We start from the raw sequence: 21509 nt of genomic DNA on the forward strand, positions 1-21509 counted from the left end.
GTTGAGTACTGGAAACGAAAGCCGAGGCTCTCAGAGTTCTGTACCAAACTCTACAGAAGAAGTGTGAAGGACTGAGAGGCTTCTGAATTATTTGCCACCTCACTGACAGCGAAACCGGGCTCCCAGAATGCATTTCTCTTCCGCATATGAAGCTGATGTCATAGACAATATTCTTCCTTTGTGAAGAAGAAGAGTTTGGATTTGATATCCCGCTTTATCACTACCCTAAGGAGTCTCAAAGCGGCTAACATTCTCCTTTCCCTTCCTCCCCCACAACAAACACTCTGTGAGGTGAGTGAGGCTGAGAGACTTCAGAGAAGTGTGACTGGCCCAAGGTCAGCCAGCAGCTGCATGTGGAGGAGCGGAGACACGAACCCGGTCCTCCAGATTACGAATCTACCGCTCTTAACCACTACACCACACTGGCTGAAGCTACCTAAACACCTTATGTGTGTGTGCTATCATTACTGAAAACATGGTCCTTTCTTGTCTGAAGTTAGACAATAAGATAATGAGCCCAGCAGCAGCAGCAGTTCCTAAGATAATACTGTTTGATGGGGCAGTACATTTGTGTGAAGTCCTCAGGTGGGATTCACCTAGCCAGCCCCATCAGCAGAACCCCTAATCGAGGACATCCATTTTGTGCTCCCATGGGCTTCCCATACCCCCACAATGGGCCACTGAGGGGTCCTGAGAACCCCCAAAACAGCACGTGGGGGTGGTGGGGAGACCTTTTCAGCTGGCAAATGGAAATGCTTGAGCAGATGAAACAATGCAAAGAGCACAATGTTGAATTCTACCCATTGTTTCCAGTACGTTTCCAAGCACAATTCTAAGTGTTGGTGTTGACCTTTAAAGCCCTAAACGGCCTCGGCCCAGTATACCTGAAGGAGTGTCTCCACCCCCATCGTTCTGCCCAGACAATGAGGTCCAGTGCCAAGGGCCTTCTGGCAGTTCCCTCATTGCGAGAAGCAAAGTTACAGGGAACCAGGCAGAGGGCCTTCTCGGTAGTGGCGCCCGCCCTGTGGAACACCCTCCCTTCTGATGTCAAAGAGATAAACAACTACCTGACATTTAGAAGACATCTGAAGGCAGCCCTGTTCAGGGAAGTTTTTAATGTGTGACATTTTAATGTATGTTTAATCTTTGTTGGAAGCCGCCCAGAGTGGCTGGGGAAGCTCAGCCAGATGGGCGGGGTACAAATAATAAATTATTATTATTATTATTATTTCCATGTTGAGTGCCTGCATGCATTCCTCCCACACCACAAGGCTTATGTTATCATCTGTCTTGTATTATCTGCCATTGGTTTTCATTTGGTTATGTGGCTACGCCATGCCCTCTCTACAATATGCAATAGGATCTCCATGTCACAAAGATGGTCCATTTCTTTGGTGCCCCTCCCCATATTCAAACCTGCAGCTCAAATTCACAGACGGCTAAGGGCAGCAGACAGCTTTCATCCCTCTGGCGCTGTAAAATAAACACACACTAATTCATTTTCTCCATCCTGTGTGTTATCTTTGGAGATTGGGTGAGATACTGGTGTTGTGTTGTTGTTTTTTAATTAAAAAAATCGGTATATTATTAACATTGTAAGAAAGGATTTATCAGACGATCTGCCTTGAAGACCTAAATTCCACTGCAATTTAAGCCAGCTATTTTGGAAAGGTTATTGCAATGCAAACGGTTTTTTGTAGGCTGGCAATGGCGCATGAACTTCTATCTGCCACAAGATGGCATTCCTAAGCAGATTGTTTCAAACAGTAGACTTAAGAGTCAGAGGGAGAAAATACTGTTCTCATGTATGGTGGACTGGAATTATACCTGCTTAAAATATTTCTTCTGCATAGCTATTAAAGGCGCAGAAACTCTGTCACCTGGCCACTCGGTTTTGCAAAGCTGGATTAAAAAAAGGAGGCTATAGTAGAGTACTTTTGGGATCTTAGACATTCAAACATTATGGGAATCCTCTACCCTCAAAATGTCTGTAAGGAACTGATTCTCTGCTTTTTTGTGACTTGCTGGACAAGAACAAGGTTTAGCTAGTCTCGTTTTCTTACTGGGGAAGGGAAACTGAAGTCAGCCAAGAAAGCACCACGTTTTCAGTTACATTAGCTGACACACCAGGGGCATAGATAGCTTCAGCTGACTTCACAAGGCAGAATGGTTCAGCTTGTCTATGACTTCAGCTTCATATGCCGAAGAGCAATGCATTCTGGGAACTCAGCTTCACCAGGAATGGCTGAGAGGCATGTGGTCTGAGCTGGAACAACCAGCTCAGAACATAATGGCAAGAGCTCTGATCAACTGATCTGGAGACAAAAATATGCAATTTTAATAACACTTCCTTCTGAGCAAAGGGCTTTAGGCTTGGAGCTTTTCACTGATTTTATCAGTGCACAGTGGATCCCTTTGGACCAAAATAATTTAAGAAACAGCAATGTAATACCTTTCTCTCCTTTGGTGCATGTTTTCCCATCATCTTCACGTATGTACCCCTCATTACATTCACACCGATAGCTGCCAAGGGTATTGACACAGATGTGGGGGCAGAGAGGCTCGCTGCTTGTGGCACACTCATCGATATCTGAAAGGGGATGGATGCCGCAGTGGGTTAAAAAAGGAAGGGAAATATGAAATAAAGGTTTCCTAAAACTGTTGCATTAATTGCACTCGATTAGTGAGGGACTACTGCTCAGTGGAACTATGTGTTGCATGTAACAGATTCCAAACTCTCAACCCCCATCATCTGCAGTTCAAAGGTTCAGACAGCAGGTGATGAGAAATACCTCTAAGTTGCTGGAGAGATAGTGACAGCCAGGTTAGACAAGAACCTGTGGCCCTCTAGATCAGGGATGGAGAACATATGGTACTCCAGATCAATGCTGGACTCTGAAGTCTCATCATACCTCATCGTTGGCCATGTTGGTGGAGACAGCATCTGAATTAATCTGAATTAACTATGTAAAGATTTGGAAAGAAATAAAAAAAGACCTGCAAATTTGGAGTAGAATGCAATTGTCATTGCTGGGAAAATTTCAGTCATAAAAATGAATATACTCCCAAATATGCTATTCCTATTTCAGACTGTACCTATAGTTAATGACATCTGAAATTTTAAAGAATGGCAAAAAGATCTATCTAATTTTATTTAGCAGGGGAGAAAACCCAGGATAAAACATAAAATCATGATTGACACTAAAGAGAGAGGTGGTTTTGCCCTGCCTGACGTACAATTATATTTTGACGCATCATGTTTATGTTGGTTGAAAGAATAGATTTTACTAAAGAACAGATACCTATTGGACTTGGAAGGGCATGACCTAAAATTTGGTGGCATGTGTTCCTGTGGTATGGGAAGGCCAAGATATATGAGAGTTTCTCAGACTACTTAATTAGGAAAAACCTGTATAGGGTATGGGGAAAATACAAAAACTTATTAGAAAGGAAAACACCAATGTGGCTGTCACCAACAGAAGCCCTTGCAAGGAAAAAATAATAATATACAGAAAAATTGGAGTACATATAGAGATTTGCTAACTGTCACTGGGGAGGAATATAAATTGAAAGAGTATAGAGAGATAAAAGATAAGTGACAGATCTTTACCATCACTTGAATGCAACATTTAAGTTAGTTAAAAAAATATGGAATAGCGGAACAAAATTCGCAGTTTGAAAAGGAGTTATTGGGATCCAGGGTTAAAATAGACTAGAAAAAAATGCCAAAATCAACAAAGGGCAATTGTTGAAAATGCAAGGTAGCAGAGGGAACTTTTCATCACATGTGGTGGTCGTGCAGCATAATTAAAAACTATTGGGAAATGATCTATAACGAACTTTTAAAAATGTTGTAAAAATCCTTTTCTAAAAATCCAGAAGATTTTTGTGGGGTTAATAACAACAGAAGTTACCAAAAAAAGAGAGGATTTTGTTCCTATATGCGACAACTGCTGCATGTGTGTTATTAGCGCAAAAATGGAAAGATATCAATAAAAGAAGAATGGTATATTAAACTGCTAGCATATGCAGAGCTAGCAGGAATGACCACTAGAATAAGGAATAAAAATGATAAAAGATACAGGAGGAAAGGATATTCTTTATTGAATATATGAAAAAGTATGATATGCAGACAATCAACCTAGCAGGACGGTAAGATTCTCAGCAGTGTAAGAAATAACTAGAGTTTATATAAGGACTTGCGATTGACAGCATGAACCAAGAAAACGCGAAGAAAAGAAGAGATATAAGGAACCATGGAAGGAGAGGAAGTCAGTTAAGGAACGTTTTCTGGTTGTTTTTGTTATTTCAAAATTGTTACTTTTTATTATTCCAGAGATTCTTTTCTTTTCACATTATTTTTGTTTACATTTTGAAATGTATCAGAAACGCAAATGAAAAATGTATCAAATAATAATAATAATCTGAATTAACCAAATTTTGGAAGCGCATACAAATCCGTATCTTTGAATTTATGGCAAGTAACCTTGAATTAATTTCTGGTGCAATCTTTTCCACTCACCTAAGCAATAGGGTTTCTCTCTGTTCTTGTGCCTTTCGCGGTCATACCGATAACCAGGGTAGCATGTGCATAGGACTCGTCCAAAGTTGTCTGTGCACTGTTGTTCACAAGGAGCTTCTGCGCAGACGTCATAATCTAACGAGAGAGAAATGTGCTTGTTATTAGCAGCTGTACAACACTGCAAAAGTAATGGGAAATTAGTGTTTGTCCTTCTGTTACCAATGTAGTTGCACTCCTGTTACTAATCAAGAAAACGTAGACCTCAAATTTTTATTTACACTGGATTGCTATGTGTGACAAAAGAACAGGCAAAGCAGATACCTCTGGAAGAAAAATAAGATAAATGTAATTACACAATGTTGTTATTTTTCTCCCATCACCTTCAGGATTTTTTTTTGGGGGGGGGGGAACTCTCGAGAAAATTCTCTGCGAATAAAAGTTTGTTAAAATAAATATACTAAGCTAAGAACCATAGATGGTTGTAACTGTTGGGCTGTGGAGGAGCTGCACACAGTTTAGTGAATGCACTGTACACCTCCACAATGCTATTTCCAGAACCAAATTTAGTGGATTAAGGATACAAGGACAACCACCTCCTGCCAAATAGAAGGGGAAGAAATGGAGGCAGTGAGAGATTTTACTTTCTTGGGCTCCATGATCACTGCAGTTGGTGACAGAAGTCACAAAATTAAAAGACGCCTGCTTCTTGGGAGAAAAGCAATGACAAACCTAGACAGCATCTTAAAAAGCAGAGACATCACCTTGCCGACAAAGGTCCATATAGTTAAAGCCATGGTTTTCCCAGTAGTGATGTATGGAAGTGAGAGCTGGACCATCAAGAAGGCTGATCGCCAAAGAATTGATGCTTTTGAATTATGGTGCTGGAGGAGACTCTTGAGAGTCCCATGGACTGCAAGAAGATCAAACCTATCCATTCTTAAGGAAATCAGCCCTGAGTGCTCACTGGAAGGACAAATTGTGAAGCTGAGGCTCCAATACTTTGGCCACCTCATGAGAAGAGAAGCCTCCCTGGAAAAGACCCTGATGTTGGGAAAGATGGAGTGCACAAGGAGAAGGGGACGACAGAGGACGAGATGGTTGGACAGTGCTCTCAAAGCTACCAGCATGCGTTTGACCAAACTGCGGGAGGCAGTGGAAGACAGGAGTGTCTGGCATGCTCTGGTCCATGGGGTCACGAAGAGTCGAACGTGACTAAATGACTAAACAACAACAACAACAACAAAGATGCAACTGGAGATAGGTAGGATCAGCTGAAAGAGGGGAGACACACTGTTGGAAGGTAGGAAGGTGCCAAACTAATGGTCCATCTGGCTCAATATTTTCTACATTGACTGGCAACAGCTCTTTGGGGTTTTCAGAGTAGATTTAAGGAGGCAGTGGCTCTGCAGGGTTCCACTGTCAGAGGCAGTCACAGATGAGCAGAGTGCTGTTGCATTCAGGTCCTGCTTTCGGTTGGCCGCTGTGCGAACAGGATGCTGGACTTGATGGGCCACCCCTTAACCATGCAGGGTTCCTGACTGAGGACAGGATTCCAAGCCCATGGAAATTCCCTTTTCAGACCCACATGAAGGTCATGGGTGGAACTGATATAGGGGAGGTGTTGTGGGTGGTGCAGATACCAGTGAGGGGGTAGCCAGGTGGGATGCATTCCCACTTGCCCCTTTAGGCATTCAGGAAGACCGCCTGAAGATGGTTAATGTTCTGCAAGTTTCCCTGCCTCAGCTCCAATTCACTGGCTGTTGCTAGTGGTGACAAGGAATCATAGGGCACAATCATGCTATGGTTTGTGTGATACTACAGGGCAGCTAGGAGATATGGTGTTGCTGTGCTGCTTTCTATGGCCTCCACTATACGTATTCAGCCAATGGGGGTGTTTCTCCAAGGGAAGAGGGTCTTCGCATCCTCCTTTCATTGGGCTAGACTGGAAAAGTAATCCACCAGCTTGCAGGCATTGGCAGCTGCATCCACCCATGACTGGCATTTCAAGTGTGACATTTCTCTCTCGCATGGAACTAATCTCCATTTAAGAGGGAGAGAACATGTAAACCATCACTCTGTGAACTACAGCACCAAATGTTTATTTTGCTTCAAGCATCCAGAATCGACTTGGAGGCTTACAGTTCCAAGCTTACTGCAATTGTGCTGACTGTGTATGATGCAACGGAGCTCCATCGCAGCTCAGGCTTCTCATTGCTAAATGAGAACAACAACTTCTATCCCAGAAGAAACTCAAGGCGATTTTTTTTAAATAAAAAAGGCAACAGTTATAAAATACAGAACAATTCAAAGTTTATATCGTAAATCAAAATATTAGCATAAAACCCAAGGCCACAGTAACAATGGCAAAACAGCTATCAGAATTAAACTTCAGAATGTTAGAACAAAAGGAAATATTAAGCCTAAGGCCCCTTTAAGCAAAGAACAGCCATGTCTCCACTAGCCGTCAAAAGCAGGACAGTGATGGGGCCTGATGCTGCATGTTTGTTAAAGCGTTGCACGCAGCAGGTGCCACTGTAGAAAAGACCCTGTCCCTGGACACCACCAAGTGTGCCTTGTGGTGTTACGGAATCTGAAGAAGGAGTTTGGAGACAATCAGAGCATGCATACAGAAGAAGGTGGTCCTTGAGATAAACAGGTCCCAAGCCATTAAGGTTTCTAAAGGTTAACACCAGCACCATGAATTGAAGCTGGACACAATGTGCAGCCACGATGGACTCAAAATGCCTCTCAGTTGTCAGAATGCTCCTATTCCATTTGGAGCTCGATTTTGCAGAACAAACGATTCCAAGTGTTTTCTCAGCATTGAGCCAAGATAGGTGAGTCACCGGTCGAGTTTGCTCACCTGCTAAGATTTTTATTCATAGTTTGGTTTTGCCCCAGTGCATTATCAGCTCTGTGCCTGGCTGCCAAGATTTCCGGGACTCTGAGCTGCTAAAGCAGCACATCTGCCAATAATAAATCAACCTGATAAAACCAAGGTGAATCCCTTTTGTTGACTGCAAGAGGCAAAGGAGTGCGTTGAGTTGAGCACGTGCATCTGTCTTGGCAGCATAATGTTCACAATGGTACAAGATCAGCCCTTGATTGCCAAAGCAGAGAGCACACAGCCCATAAAATACTACTGTTTCAAATAACACACAGTAAGTGTAAAACTTTAATAAATGATAAACTGCCTGCTGAGCTCATCTATGCAGTATTTTAAAAGGTGGTGCAAAATTAACACTCCCGTTCCTTTTAAAACCACATACTTGATTGTTTTAAAGCCCTGCCTTCTAAGGGCCTCCAAGGGGTGGGCCCAGGGGAGAGGTGAAGCACAGAGCCAGAAAAGAGGAGAAGATGGCATTTGGGTGGCTAGAGCCAACTGTTGTGATGCACAAAAATATTAGGGTAAAACCCAGATACAAATCCATGCTTAGCCATCTTGGGCCAGTTACTAATTTGCCTCCCAAGGATGTTATGAGAATAAAACAGGGAGGTGAGATCCTTGGAGAGGATGGGCAGGGTAATATACAATAAATAATAGGAAACAGGGAGGGTGTTTTAAAAAGCCAAGTTCTTTTTCGTCAAAGCAGTGCAGCTGCAAGGTACTGAACAATGGAAGAAGAAGAAGAGTTTGGATTTGATATCCCGCTTTATCACTACCCAAAGGAGTCTCAAAGCGGCTAACAATCTCCTTTCCCTTCCTCCCCCACAACAAACACTCTGTGAGGTGAGTGGGGCTGAGAGGCTTCAGAGAAGCGTGACTGGCCCAAGCAGCTGCATGTGGAGGAGCAGGGAATCGAACCCGATTCGCCAGATTACGAGTCCACTGCTCTTAACCACTACACCACACTGGCTCTCTGGATAGCAGAGACTGGTCTAAGGCATGAGTAGGAAGCAGCTACTCAGACATGGCCATTGGGTGTGTGAGGGCACCGCCTCAGGCAGCAGAAGCCCCCAAAAGTGATGTCCTGCCTCCCCTGCCACCTCCACCCCTGGCAGAGAAGCGGTGCTGGCAATGGTGGCAATTTCGGGTAAGATCTTGTGCAGCTTGCAATATCTCTCCCCAAACCAGAGAGGTCTGACCTGAAATCGGCTGTGATACTGGCAGGGAGGGCAGCACAGGCAATGGCAGGGCATGGCGGCACTTCCTCTTGCACCTCAAGTGGCGAAAGGGGAAGTGCTGCCCCTGTCCTCAGGTGTGTGACCCCTCGGCCTCAGAGCAAAGAAAGGTGTGAAACTATCTTCTACTGGTTGGCCTAGAGATTGCTGTTCTTCAGAGTGGACCCTGAGACTGCTGCCTTGCTTCCACAAAGGCCTTTTATGCATCAGAATAATTGTCCAAGCTATCTAATATCTGTAGTGTCACAATTTATATCTTCGTCAATGACCTGCTCCTCATTGCTCCCAAATAATCATTTCAGGAGCATAATCCATCCTCAGAAGAGATGGTTGAAGTAAGAAACTGAAATGGTAAATTTGGGTTGGTTTATTCACATGACTTTGAAGGCCTATAATGTGGAGACTGTTATGAAGCAAAAGGAGACATCGTCAAGCTCAGATACGTCTAGTGAATGTCTAAAATTATGGCGTTATAATGGTGACTGGGGACACGACAGCAGCCACTGGATGATTTTCTACAGCAGAGGTAGTCAATGTGGTTGCCTTTGGATATTGTTGAACCCCAGCTCCCATCAGCCCCAGTCAACATGGTCAGTGGTGAGGGATGATGGGAGCTGTAGTCCCATCAAAGCCTGGAGGACACCTCATTGGTTATCCCTGGTCTATACTCACTAACCACCCAACCCAATGTATTTATATTTGGTAATCGTACTGAGTTTAGTGAGACTTATTCCCAGGTAAGCATGTAGAGAAACAAATATTTTAGCCCATAGTTATTAAAGTACAGGAAGACAGAACCACTGTAGTGATAAGTGTTGGAAAGAATAATTTAAGAACGTACCTTCAGGAATGCATTGTCCAAGAACAAACTTATAACCCTTACAGCACTTTTTCCTAAAAAGACAAAAACAGAAAACTATCTATTAGACGGAATTAGTAAATTAAGATCCCAGTCCTATCCATGTTTATTTGAACATAAGTTCTACTGAATTCAGTGGCCTTTCCCCCAAGCAAGTAGGCATAGCTTATGACATTACCTGTATTACTTTCAGAAAGGCCAGTAATGCAAGCAACAGCTTCAGCTAAAGCTACTTCATTATTGTAATGTTGTGTTTTGTGTTGTGTTGTCTTGTACTGTATAGTACAGTACTGCATTGCATTGCATTAAAACATTTATTCCCATTCCTCTGCTTCAAGGCCTGAGGCAGCTTACAACAATATTATGTAAACTGTTTAGGGGTTTGGATGATTAAATCATATATTTGTTGTTATTGTTTAGTCGTTTAGTCGTGTCCGACTCTTTGTGACCCCATGGACCAGAGCACGCCAGGCACTCCTGTCTTCCACTGCCTCCCGCAGCTTGGCCAGACTCATGCTGGTAGCTTCGAGAACACTGTCCAACCATCTCGTCCTCTGTCATCCCCTTCTCCTTGTGCCCTCCATCTTTCCCAACATCAGGGTCTATTCCAGGGACAAATCCTGTTAATTCACCCCCCCAACAAAAAAAGCATAACCCTCAGAACAAAACACAAATGGGAGACATGAATGCAAATGCAGGTCTGAAACTACCACAGTAAAGTGAGAAAATGAGATGGTAGAATTCTGAAGCCATAAAATAGACTGTACTAGATTGACCGCAGGAGCAAATGAATGCTCTCTGGAAGGGACAGGGCACTCCCATTCAAAACAACAACAACAACAACCATCAGTGTGCCATAGGGAGAAATTATAGACCAGCCTGCTCACTGTTTATGCTATGTTTTCGCTAGTGCCAAATGTATTGCTCTGTTTTCCTTTGGACCCCACCAGCGATGCTGAGAGGGGGGCATTGTTGTCTGGGTGGCCCAGGACCTCCATACACACTGCCCAGGCTTGCGCCCTGGGGAGGTCACTTTGGTGCTGGTAATGTGGCAGTTGGACCTCACCCCCAGAGGCACGCTCCATTGTCTCGTGAGACAGGCAGATGCCAACAAAAAATGTTTTGCAACTAAGATCCTTCTCCAGCTACTATTTGTACAGTCAGTGCTGGCTCCAGGGGTGAGGGGGCCGTGGGCCAGGTGTCCTCTGCTCATGAAACCCTCTTGTCTGTCAATGGTCCTGGCAGGCTTACCATGTGGTGGGCAGCAGCAGTATTAGACGGCTGGGTTCTGCCACTATTTTAATTTCCCACAATGCCCCAGCTTGTTCACTCCTTTGTGGAAGTGGGAAACTAAAATGGCGGCCTCCAGAGGTACACCCTATGGCCCAGCTCTGCTTAGAGTGGCATGTCAGAAATGAACAGGGAGCCCAAGTCAGCTGTCAGTTGTGAGTCCCAAGGCCATGGTATCTGCCGAAGGATGATGGCTGCTGAAGCCAACCTTGTGTACATGCATCTTTAGAAACAAGATGCCCTAAACCTGTGATCCACATGAACTCCTAACTTGATAAAGGGTGTCTGAAAGCAGACTGGTGGGAAAACAAAAGTTCAGCTACTGAGACTTGCAAAAGTTAATGTTGTCGTAACGACGTTCATGATTTAAAGAGAGCAGAAAACAAGAGTTGACATTAATAACATATTTCAGTCTGCAGAGGGGTAGCATAACATGTGGTCCTGCTTATCTGGAAAGAGGTTCCTTTAGGTATGAGCAAGATTCGGAATTATCCTATGCTGCTTTCGTAGGGGAAGGGCTAAAGGTCAGCGGTAGGGCATATGATTAGCCAGCCAGTTCCCCATTCCATTTCCAACAGATACTCATCGTTCTGTGGCCAATGAGCATGTTCAGTCCTCTAATGGCTGTTTTTTTTTGGGGGGGGAGCAGACACCCTGGTGCCTAATCCCAGCAGTATAAAAATCTTGAATTTCCCCATTGATTTCCATGGGAAGCTCTCACTTCTAGCTCTTGAGGAAATTTTAAAAGAAACATCATGGCATGAACGATGAAATGACCAATCCGTACAATGAGATGGTTCTGTCTACCTGTTTTAAACCCACATCTCTCTCTGTCCCTCTTCCTTTTCTGTTGACTCCTATTTCCCCTCCCTCCCAGTTTTCTGTTTCTCACCTCTTGACAGTTAGTCAGTATTCCATGGGCATGGAACACACTCACTTCTCATTAGGGTGTTTCTGTGGCCAACCCCTACCCAGTTTTTTGTTTGTTTGTTATTTTGTATTTCTGAAAAATCTGAAGTTGCCCCAAGTCTGCTGATACCTCCCACATATTTGCAATTGTTGACATTTTGGCTCCATGAGCAACAAATGGGGGCAGAACTGACTATCCCAACAGATGCTTATGATTTTTTAAAATATATGTTTGTGTGTGTGTGTGTGTTCATTTATGAGAATGAGGGAAAAATAATAGGATGTACAAATCAATCAAAGGAAAAAAACATAATTGAAAATGGGACTGTGTGAAGCACAGAGATTTGAAGAAGGCAAAGTTAGAGCTTTCTCTGTGGGTGGTTACTTGAGTTTACAGGAGCTTTAAATAATAGGCAGAACAATCCTATGCAGGTCTGCTCAGAAGTAAGGCCCATTGAGTTCAATGGAGTATAATCCCAGATAAATTGGTAAACCTTAGGATGCAATGCTAGCCACACCTACTTTGGATTAAGCCCCATCAAGACCACTTCTGTGTGAACATGCATAGTATTTCACTGTTAATGTTTGATATTTCATAGCTCACTAGCAGTTCTCCCATGGTGGCCCTTTAATGGATGCCTTAGTGGGTATAAATCTTGCTTTCCTATGCAAGAGGAGACTCTAAACGCAGTGGAAACCTTCATCTTGTATATGTAAACCAAAAGTAACCTTTTCAGTCCAGCTTCTTCTTAAATTACATTTTAAGCAAATGACCTAGCTTTCCCCCCCTTTCAAAGTGTGGTTTCCAGAACATCTTGCAGATGTGGTTAGAGAAATCAGATGTCAAACTAAGGACTGCGAGTTTACCTTCTGCCCCTTAAACCGCAAGTCTTAAGACAGAGAACTATAAAATTATGCATGGTGTTGAGAAAGTGGATAGAGTGTTCCCCCCACCACAAATTCATAATACGAGAACTTGGAGCCATCTAGCAAAACTTATTGGCAGACAATTCAGGACAAGCCAAAAGAGAATCATTCTTCAGACTACAACATAGCTAATTTATGGGATTTTTTTGCTACGTGATGTGATGGCCACTAGCTTATAAAAAATTAAAATGGGATTAGAAAAATTCATAGAAGACAGACCTAAGACAGATAGCCCTCTCAATAAACACCCAAATACTCCAGGGCTGAGGAGGAATATTATGAGATGGCTATTGCCTTTATGTCCTGCTTGTGGGCTTCCCAGAGGGCCTGGCTGGCCACCCTCAATGCTGGGCTTGAAGAACCATTGGTCTGATCTAGCAGGGCGCATGACTCCCAACCTGACTCAGGTCAGCTTTGACTCTGACCTAGACAGTGGTGGACGTACATTTTGGGGGCCCTGAAGCTGGAACTGCTATGGGGACCCCTTCAGAACCAGCAACAAGGTCTTGGTAACCACTGCTATCTTCTTCAGTGGAGCTGTTCCATGATAGATCATCACACTTTTACAGCATCTGTGCTACTGACTTTGGGATTGTTGAAATATACAGAACAAAAAAGTAATCAATCTGAGTTGTGCGACTGAAATTTGGTCTACTAGACCCATTTTTTAAAAAAGCAACATGGACTAAAGTCAGTCAGTCTGGTTTATTGTGGTTTATTTAGCAACCAGCCATTGGACACATAAAATAATAACAACAGGAATACTGCTACCAATAATGGTTAACATTTCTACTCCCCAACCCCTAGTGGACAAATCATTTCCTGTTCCCCTCTCAAGTTTTGTTACACGAATCTGTAAAACCTTCACAAGAAATTTAGATGTTTGAGAGGATATAGATCTCTCAACATCGGTCGGCAAAAAACAGGTCGGCAAAAAAAGACGACCTTCCCTTCTGTGATCTTAGCAATGGGAGGATTTAAAGTCACTTCTGGGGCCCCTTCCTAGATTAGGGGCCCTGAAGCTTAAGCTCCATTAGTTTCATAGTAGACCTAGATGAAAAAGGGCTAAGCAGAGCAGAATAATCAGCAGGGAAAGAGGTGGACCAAGCAATGGTCCCTGGTGCTAAGCCTGAGGCAAAACATACCCAGCCCTTGATTCAGGTAGGTAGCCGTGTTGGTCTGATGCAGTACAAATATATTAAAAAATTGTCCAGTAGCACCATAGAGACCAACTAAGTTTGTTCTTGGTATAAGCTTTTGTGTGCATGCACACTTCTTCAGATACATGCACACGAATGCTTATACCAAGAACAAACTTATTGGTCTCTAAGGTGCTACTGGACAATTTTATTTATTTATATATGTATATCCAGCCCTGCACAGGAATCCCCAGAGGCAACCACCACTGAGCACCTAAAGAGGCAACTGCTTCTTCATATGGAGACCCCATGCTCCCCATTGCTGGATGACTGGTCCAGGCAATGAGCCAGGAAAGAGCGAAATGAGAGGAAATAGAGCACGAGGCTTCAAGCCAGAAGACTGGCCCTTTGAGCTCTCAAACGGAGATGAAAAGACCTGATTTCAGCTTGGTTGAAGCAAGTTGTCCATTTGGAGTTCACTCAGAGGTTCTGCAACTCCAGCCTGAATTGCCCCATCAGCTTCTATTCGAGGTCTGAGTAGATGACTTGGGTTCCTCATACATAACATCATGGCTTTTTAGAAATGTAAGTTTCCCTACTGAGCATTAAGGGTATGTTCATATAACCATTTTGGGTTGATTAGCAAAGGGAAGATTAGCAGATTAACTTCCCATAAATGCCATCCATTCCAGAAGGGGACACACACACACACACACACACACACACTTTTTTTTGCTTGGTTTGAATGATGAGCCTTACAGGTACAGTACCTTCCATAAAGATGCTTTTGCTTTCCCAGAATGCCCTGCTGTCTCTTCCACATTAACAGCAAGCCGAAGCCAACATAAATAGCACATGAGGCTTTAAGGCAATTTCCCACTAACATCGTAAACCAACAATTCAGAGTTTCAGGCTTCCTCTAAAAGTCAGTGACGCAGGTGAACCTGCAAAGTGTCCAAAGGGCTACAAGCCTTGGCTGTAAGAACTGACCCTTTCAAATTAGCAACAGACTATCAAAACTATGTAAAAAGCAAAACTCTGGCCTACACGGTTTCAAAGATTAAGCTGAGCACAAATTCTTCTTAATGAATTTAGGATGTCTGGTGCTGTGGGGGATTGGAGGAAGTTTTGCCTTGTTTTGCAAACACTGGTCTTCATTAAACCTTCTTGTAAAATGCTGCTGTGAAGTTTTATCTTTAAGAAAAACAAAGGAAGGAGGAAGACCTTTCAAGGGTGCACCAAGAAGACTGTTTGCTTCCTCCATCCCGCCTACAGTAACATGTAGCAAGATATCTCTGAGACATTTTTCATTAGATTAGTATCTCACAAGTCATCCACGATCCAAGATAAACTAGGCTACTGCTATATGTGAACATCAGAAAGGTTCGGACAATCAGAAATATATATATATATATATATATATATATATATATATATATATATATATCTCCCAGGATGTTGTTTGGGGCTTGTGGAAGTAAGTTGGTAGTTCACCATGTTTCGACCAGTGTGACGTCTCAGCAGAGTATGTGGAGCCCCAGCAGACAAAACTGAGTTTAGCTGCAGGTGGCACTGTGGTCTAAACCACTGAGCATCTTGGGCTTGCCGATCAGAAGGTCAGCGGTTCGAATCCCCATGACGGGGTGAGTTCCTGTTGCTCTGACCCAGCTCCTGCCAACCTAGCAGTTCGAAAGCACACCAGTGCAAGTTGATAAATAGGTACCGCTGCGGTGGGAAAGTCAACGGCATTTCAGTGCGCTCTGGTTTCCATCACGGTGTTCCATTGCGCCACAAGCGGTTTAGTCATGCTAGCCACATGACCCGGAAAGCAGTCTGTGGACAAACGCTGGTTCCATAGTCGCCTTTGACGGGATGGACTTAACTGTCCAGGGGTCCTTTACCTTAGCTGCACCACAGACATGATTTACACCATGGAAAATAATAATAATAATAATAATAATAATAATAATAATAATAATAATAATAATTATTATTATTATTATTATTATTATTATTATTATTATTATTTATTTATATCCCACCCTCCCCAGCCGAAGCCGGGCTCAGAGCAGCTAAGAACAGTAAAATAATACAGCATTCTAAAATCAATTCATTATAAAATCATTATAAAAGAAACTTCCAGGAAAGAGAGATTGCAAAACCAAAGAGCTGGTGAAGTAATATTGGCTTTCTGTTCCTTCCAAGTGCCCATATTTTGAACCTTTGAGGACTTGCCATTTCTAAACGCAGCAGGCACTACATCGTGCCTTGAATGTGTAAGAAGCTTGGATAGGTAATGTTTCCAGTACACAGAAAACAGTGTGGCTGCCTTGAAATTAATCTGACATATGTGAAATTCTAAAATGCAAGGCCTGAAGTGAACCATGGCACTCTGCACGCCAGTTATGTTTCCCAGAAGCAATTTATCAAAATGGTTGACACCGAAGTGGATGATTAGCAGAGTTATTTTCCTGACAAAACCGATTGTCAGGCAAGAAGAACAAGGCTGACAGGCATTTTCTGAGCAAATTACACAACTATATTTTCATAACGGTTAGCAAGCAGGCTGTCATTGATCTGACAAAACATCAAACACAATGCCTGTTTTGTGGCTCTGAGCAACTGTGCGTTTTAAGTCCCTCAAAACCTCTTCATAAAACTACAGTTTTTAGGTGTATACCTAAGATGATGTTATAAATTGGGGGACAGGCAAGGCCCCAAACCTCTAGATTCAGTAAAAGGTTAGAATCTGAACAAAATCACAAATTCATGAGTTTAGCAGGGGCTGGAAATAATACCAGCTGGCTTCCTCATAGAATCATAGAATCATAGAGTTGGAAGAGACCACAAGGGCCATCGAGTCCAACCCCCTGCCAAGCAGGAAACACCATCAGAGCACTCCTGACATATGGTTGTCAAGCCTCTGCTTAAAGACCTCCAAAGAAGGAGACTCCACCACACTCCTTGGCAGCAAATTCCACTGTCGAACAGCTCTTACTGTCAGGAAGTTCTTCCTAATGTTTAGGTGGAATCTTCTTTCTTGTAGTTTGGATCCATTGCTCCGTGTCCGCTTCTCTGGAGCAGCAGAAAACAACCTTTCTCCCTCCTCTATATGAAATTAGGCATAGCAGAGACTGCAGTGTCTTTAAGATATATGGTTTAATTTACACATATATACACCCGAATCCACTACGGAGAGAGTTCAGAGCACTTACATCTCAAGAGGGTCCTTTGCTTCCCTCTTAGGAGCAGTAGACTTGGGTTGACAAATGGAGGGACCAGCCATGCTGCCTGTGCCTAATTACCAGACATGCACCTATCACTTTCACATTTTACATTTCCGGGGTGCATATTTAAAATAATGTTACACGTCACCCGCAATCTCTGCCGAGCAGTGACAAGATTCCAGGGGGTTCCAGGCACTCACCCAGGGTTTGTGTTTCCATTGGAAATTAGGCACAGTATTCCTTTTTCAGTGGATTTTTTTTGGGTTGGGTGTCGATAGCACAAATCTGATTGACCGAAGGCATTATGACACCATCACATTTGCAATGTGAACCCTGATTGAGTGGATCAAGGAACAAGGAAGAACCTTAAGAAAAAGCAGATGAGGTTGTGAATAGCACAAAAACGCAAAGGTGGGAATTTTAGGCCACTCTTGAAAGCATAACTTTTGCCCCCAAAATTATGTTTAACTCTGCTTCTTATTTAGTCATTTATGGGTCCATCCCTTGGGTATCTTAAAGAGTATATATCTATAACTGACAAACAGTATATTTGGTCATAGGGATTTTGAGATCTGGATGTAATACTTTTGATCTTGTATAATTTTAGGTACAGCACATTGAATTCAGAATAATCTCATAATTATTCAGTGAACTGCAGGTCACCAAAATGCTTATTTATCTGAACTCCACACACAAAAATCCACACACAAAAATATTTGGTATGGCCTAATTGAATGCTGAGCCATTTTTTACTGGCTGTTTCTTGGGAGATATGTATCAAAGTTCTGAAATAAATGTCTGCTGTCAATCTACAGTCAATGGGCTGCATCCAAGTGTTCCTCCATTCATGGAAGGCACTTTGATCCAGTGGAGGCTTCCTTGAATGGAAGGAAGAGGTAGGTGACTTTTGCTTTTTCACCCATTTCCACTGCATCCCCGAAATTTACTCCAGAAGGTTGAAGCATGTGCCAGGACAGCAACAGAGACTGCAGGAGAATGGGGAAATTTCTGAAAATCTCTTCTGTCCTCCTTCCATTCACAAAAGCCTCTGATGGATGAAAAAACCTTCCATGGATGGAAGGACAGCATTAGAAAGAACCCAGTGTGTTATATTTCCACTATCATTCCCCACAGTGGTCTTCTGTTATATAGCCAGAGCTGAAACCGAAATGCTTGGAGGTTCACAACGCAGGGGGACAATGCAAATGTTCTTTCCACCACCATCCAATTCTCAATTAGTCTCCATGCCAGTTTTCTTTCCAAGCTCATAAATCGACTGCCTGGCTGATGGCACATTGTCAGCTATTTGTCTAAACAAAGGTGAGCCAAAATCCAGTACTAATTACTGCACATCTGTCCAGACTCTCATGGAATTCTTAAACTTCCATGACTCTTCATTTGCGACTCCAGTTTCACAGAAAAAATGCATGCTAGATAGAAAGCCATAATTCCATTCCACTAATGAACAAAGTGCCAAAGGAGGAATTTGGAGCTCGTTAGTTGACTGCGGCTCTGTTGCTAGGTCAACCGAGTTAAACAGCAACAAGTTGCTGGTGGGTTTTTAGATTTATTAAATCTACTCTACTCCAGTTTAATGCAGAATCTTTCATCAGCAAGATCACAAACGTGCTGCACAAGCAACGGCTAATAAACTGCCTTTCAAACACTAATAAAAATCGAAACACACAACGCGTAGACACACGTGAACACCTAATGTACCAGGCAGAGTTGAAGCCTGGCAGTATCCCAAATAGATTCTAAACTTTTTGACAAAGTCAAACAGCATTATATAAATTATTTGGAAATTATTTAGTGTTTGCAATATTGAAACATAGCATCACCCATGTACAAGGACAGCAACGAAAGGTCCCTGCTCCATTGGGGGACAACAGAGTCAGGGGAAATGAAGGAAGAGATCAAAAGGATAATAGTATGTTATTATTTCAGCTACATATATTTAGGCTTAGAGGTTGAAGCATTTTAGCAGCTTTTTAGAGGCTGAATCAACTGCAAGTTTGCCAGTAACATGCAGGAACAACCATGCACCCAAAGCAGGTAGGGCTTTGTGTATACTCCATGCAGATCCCTAAGAGATTTTTTGAATAGCATGTACAGCATTTGCTGCCACTGGTCTAAATCATCTGAGCCTTGACAAATGCTGCTAAAATTTGGGTTGCCAACGACTTAATATCACAATCAGATACCTATGGGAAACCCAGAAGCAGGACCTGTGCACAACAGCAGCTGATTTTAAGAGGCGTACCACCTCTGATAAGTGGAGGTAGAACACAGCCACTGAAAGCCCCACACCCTCCATGATCTTGCCTACTCCTCCTTTAAAGCTGTCCAAGATAGTAGGTACTGAAAACTTTCACAAAATACTGTGCTTTTGAGTGCTTGGAAAATGTGACATCCCACAATAAAAGCAAAACTTTGATGGAATACATGAAATAGGTACAAAGCAAATCAAAAACAAATGTGAAATTATTATTTTTCTGCATGTGCAAGCATCTCTGGGTTCTAATTTTTCTTTGCAAGAAAATCTGCTTCAACTCCAACTGCTTCAACTCCAGGTGGCAATGGTGTAACCAAGATTCATGCTTATCTGAAACAAACGTTCAAATGACCCTGATCTAGTGTGGTTATGAATGAAGGAACTTGGCATTTCCCTGCAATGCGATGCTCTTTTTAAACCGCAAGATGCCATTTAGAATCTACCTTCTCTCTCTCGAGGCAGGCCAACAGACTCCCATGGACACTGTTTGCTTACTTACAGTCTGCTGAGGTTACGCTTCAGACCACAGACTGAAAAATGTAAAAAGAAAAAGGGGGGGGTCATACTTTGCTTAATGTCTCCTTCAGTGACAGATGTCAGATTTATTATAGACTTTTGAACATTAACATCACTGGAGGGAGACGTTATTAAGACAGATCTGACAACTTAACTTTAGATATGCTAGTTATGACAATGAATTCAGAGTACAGTGGTACCTTGGGTTACATACGCTTCAGGTTACATACGCTTCAGGTTACCGACTCCGCTAACCCAGAAATAGTGCTTCAGGTTAAGAACTTTGCTTCAGGGTGAGAACAGAAATTGTGCTCCGGCGGCAGCAGGAGGCCCCATTAGCTAAAGTGGTGCTTCAGGTTAAGAACAGTTTCAGGTTAAGAATGGACCTCCAGAAAGAATTAAGTATTTATCAAGTATCAAAAAAGGACAGAGTAAAAAATGCATCGCTTTTCAAAAATTGTTTTAATTATTCAGATTGTTTCTAGAAATGCACTTGCTTTGTTCTTCTTGTTCACTTATGCCACACACACGCACCCTGCAAAATGTGAGAAACAAGAAAAAGGAAGGGGGAATAGAGTAGTATAGTGTTTTTAACATGCCTCTCATTTACATTCCTTTGGTAACCCTTACAATAACCCTGTAAAGCATGTCAGTCTGAAGGCACATGAGGCCACCAACTTGCTGAAGCTAAGGAAGTCTAGTGGCTTTGCTCAGTTCCTAGATGAGTGATCTCATGGGAACCACACTATTTCACCTTAGGTTCCACAATGGCTGTGATCTGAACCACTGAGCCTCTTGGGCTTGCCAATCAGAAGTTCGGCGGTTTGAATCCCTGCGACGGGGTGAGCTCCCGTTGCTCTGTTCCAGCCCCAGCCAACCTAGCAGTTCGAAAGCACACCAGTGCAAGTAGATAAATAGGTACCACTGCGGCAGGAAGGCAAACGGCGTTTCCATGCACTCTGGTTTCCGTCACAGTGTTCTGTTGCACCAGAAGCGGTTTAGTCATGCTGGCCACATGAACCGGAAAGCTGTCTGTGGACAAACATTGGCTCCCTCGGCCTGAAAGGGAGTTGAGCATTGCACCCCATGGTCGCCTTTGACTGGACTTGACCACCCTTTACCTTTACCTTTTTCCCCCCTTTTTTTTGCTGACTGGGACTGATGGGAGTTGTAGTCTAAAATGCTTTAGTGGAGGTTCATCCATTGCAGGAGGTTGGACTAGATGACCCTCAGGGTTCCTTCCAACTCTAAAATTCTACAAGTCTATGATGTCTGGAGGGCAAAGGCTAATATATGTAGTCAGTGTGCCAATTACACAGGTCACTGAAGTGGCACTGAAGGCTTTTTGCACAATCTCCAGGAGGAGTTAGAAGTGGAACTTGCAACAAAACTCTACAGTAGGGAGTGCTCCTGTTCTGTGTTTTTAGGTATTCAACCATGCCTTTTTAGGTATTCCATTTCTCTTTCTCCCCACGTTTTCTGTCTTCCAGCAGTCAAAGTCAGCATTCCACGCCGACTGAGCACATTCTCTCCTCACTGGGATACTTCAGGAGGTTCCCCTCACCCACTTAAGTGTTTTCTGCCTCTATTTTTTGTATCTTGGGGGCTCACCTGACCACACTGATACTTCTCTCGTGTGCGGATTGTATGCTAAGTGTCTGTGCTCGGACAATTAACATTACCGCACAGTTTGGCTTTTTATTTCTTGGAACAACAGCTCATT

General features: G+C 43.0%; 1 protein-coding gene across 1 annotated transcript in view; it reads right to left on the reverse strand.

The window, feature by feature from the left end:
* The window catches only part of CCBE1 (collagen and calcium binding EGF domains 1), a 136934-nt gene that overhangs the window by 15320 nt on the left and 100105 nt on the right, over positions 1-21509 (reverse strand). Inside the window, exons 3-5 of the mRNA XM_053409077.1 lie at positions 9486-9538; positions 4523-4657; positions 2453-2590 (exon numbers count right to left, since the gene is read on the reverse strand). Coding sequence (XP_053265052.1) covers positions 2453-2590; positions 4523-4657; positions 9486-9538 — 326 coding nt within the window. The remainder of the gene's footprint in view (positions 1-2452; positions 2591-4522; positions 4658-9485; positions 9539-21509) is intronic.

The sequence above is a fragment of the Podarcis raffonei genome, chromosome 11 (assembly GCF_027172205.1).
Source record: "Podarcis raffonei isolate rPodRaf1 chromosome 11, rPodRaf1.pri, whole genome shotgun sequence".
Lineage (NCBI taxonomy): Eukaryota > Metazoa > Chordata > Lepidosauria > Squamata > Lacertidae > Podarcis > Podarcis raffonei.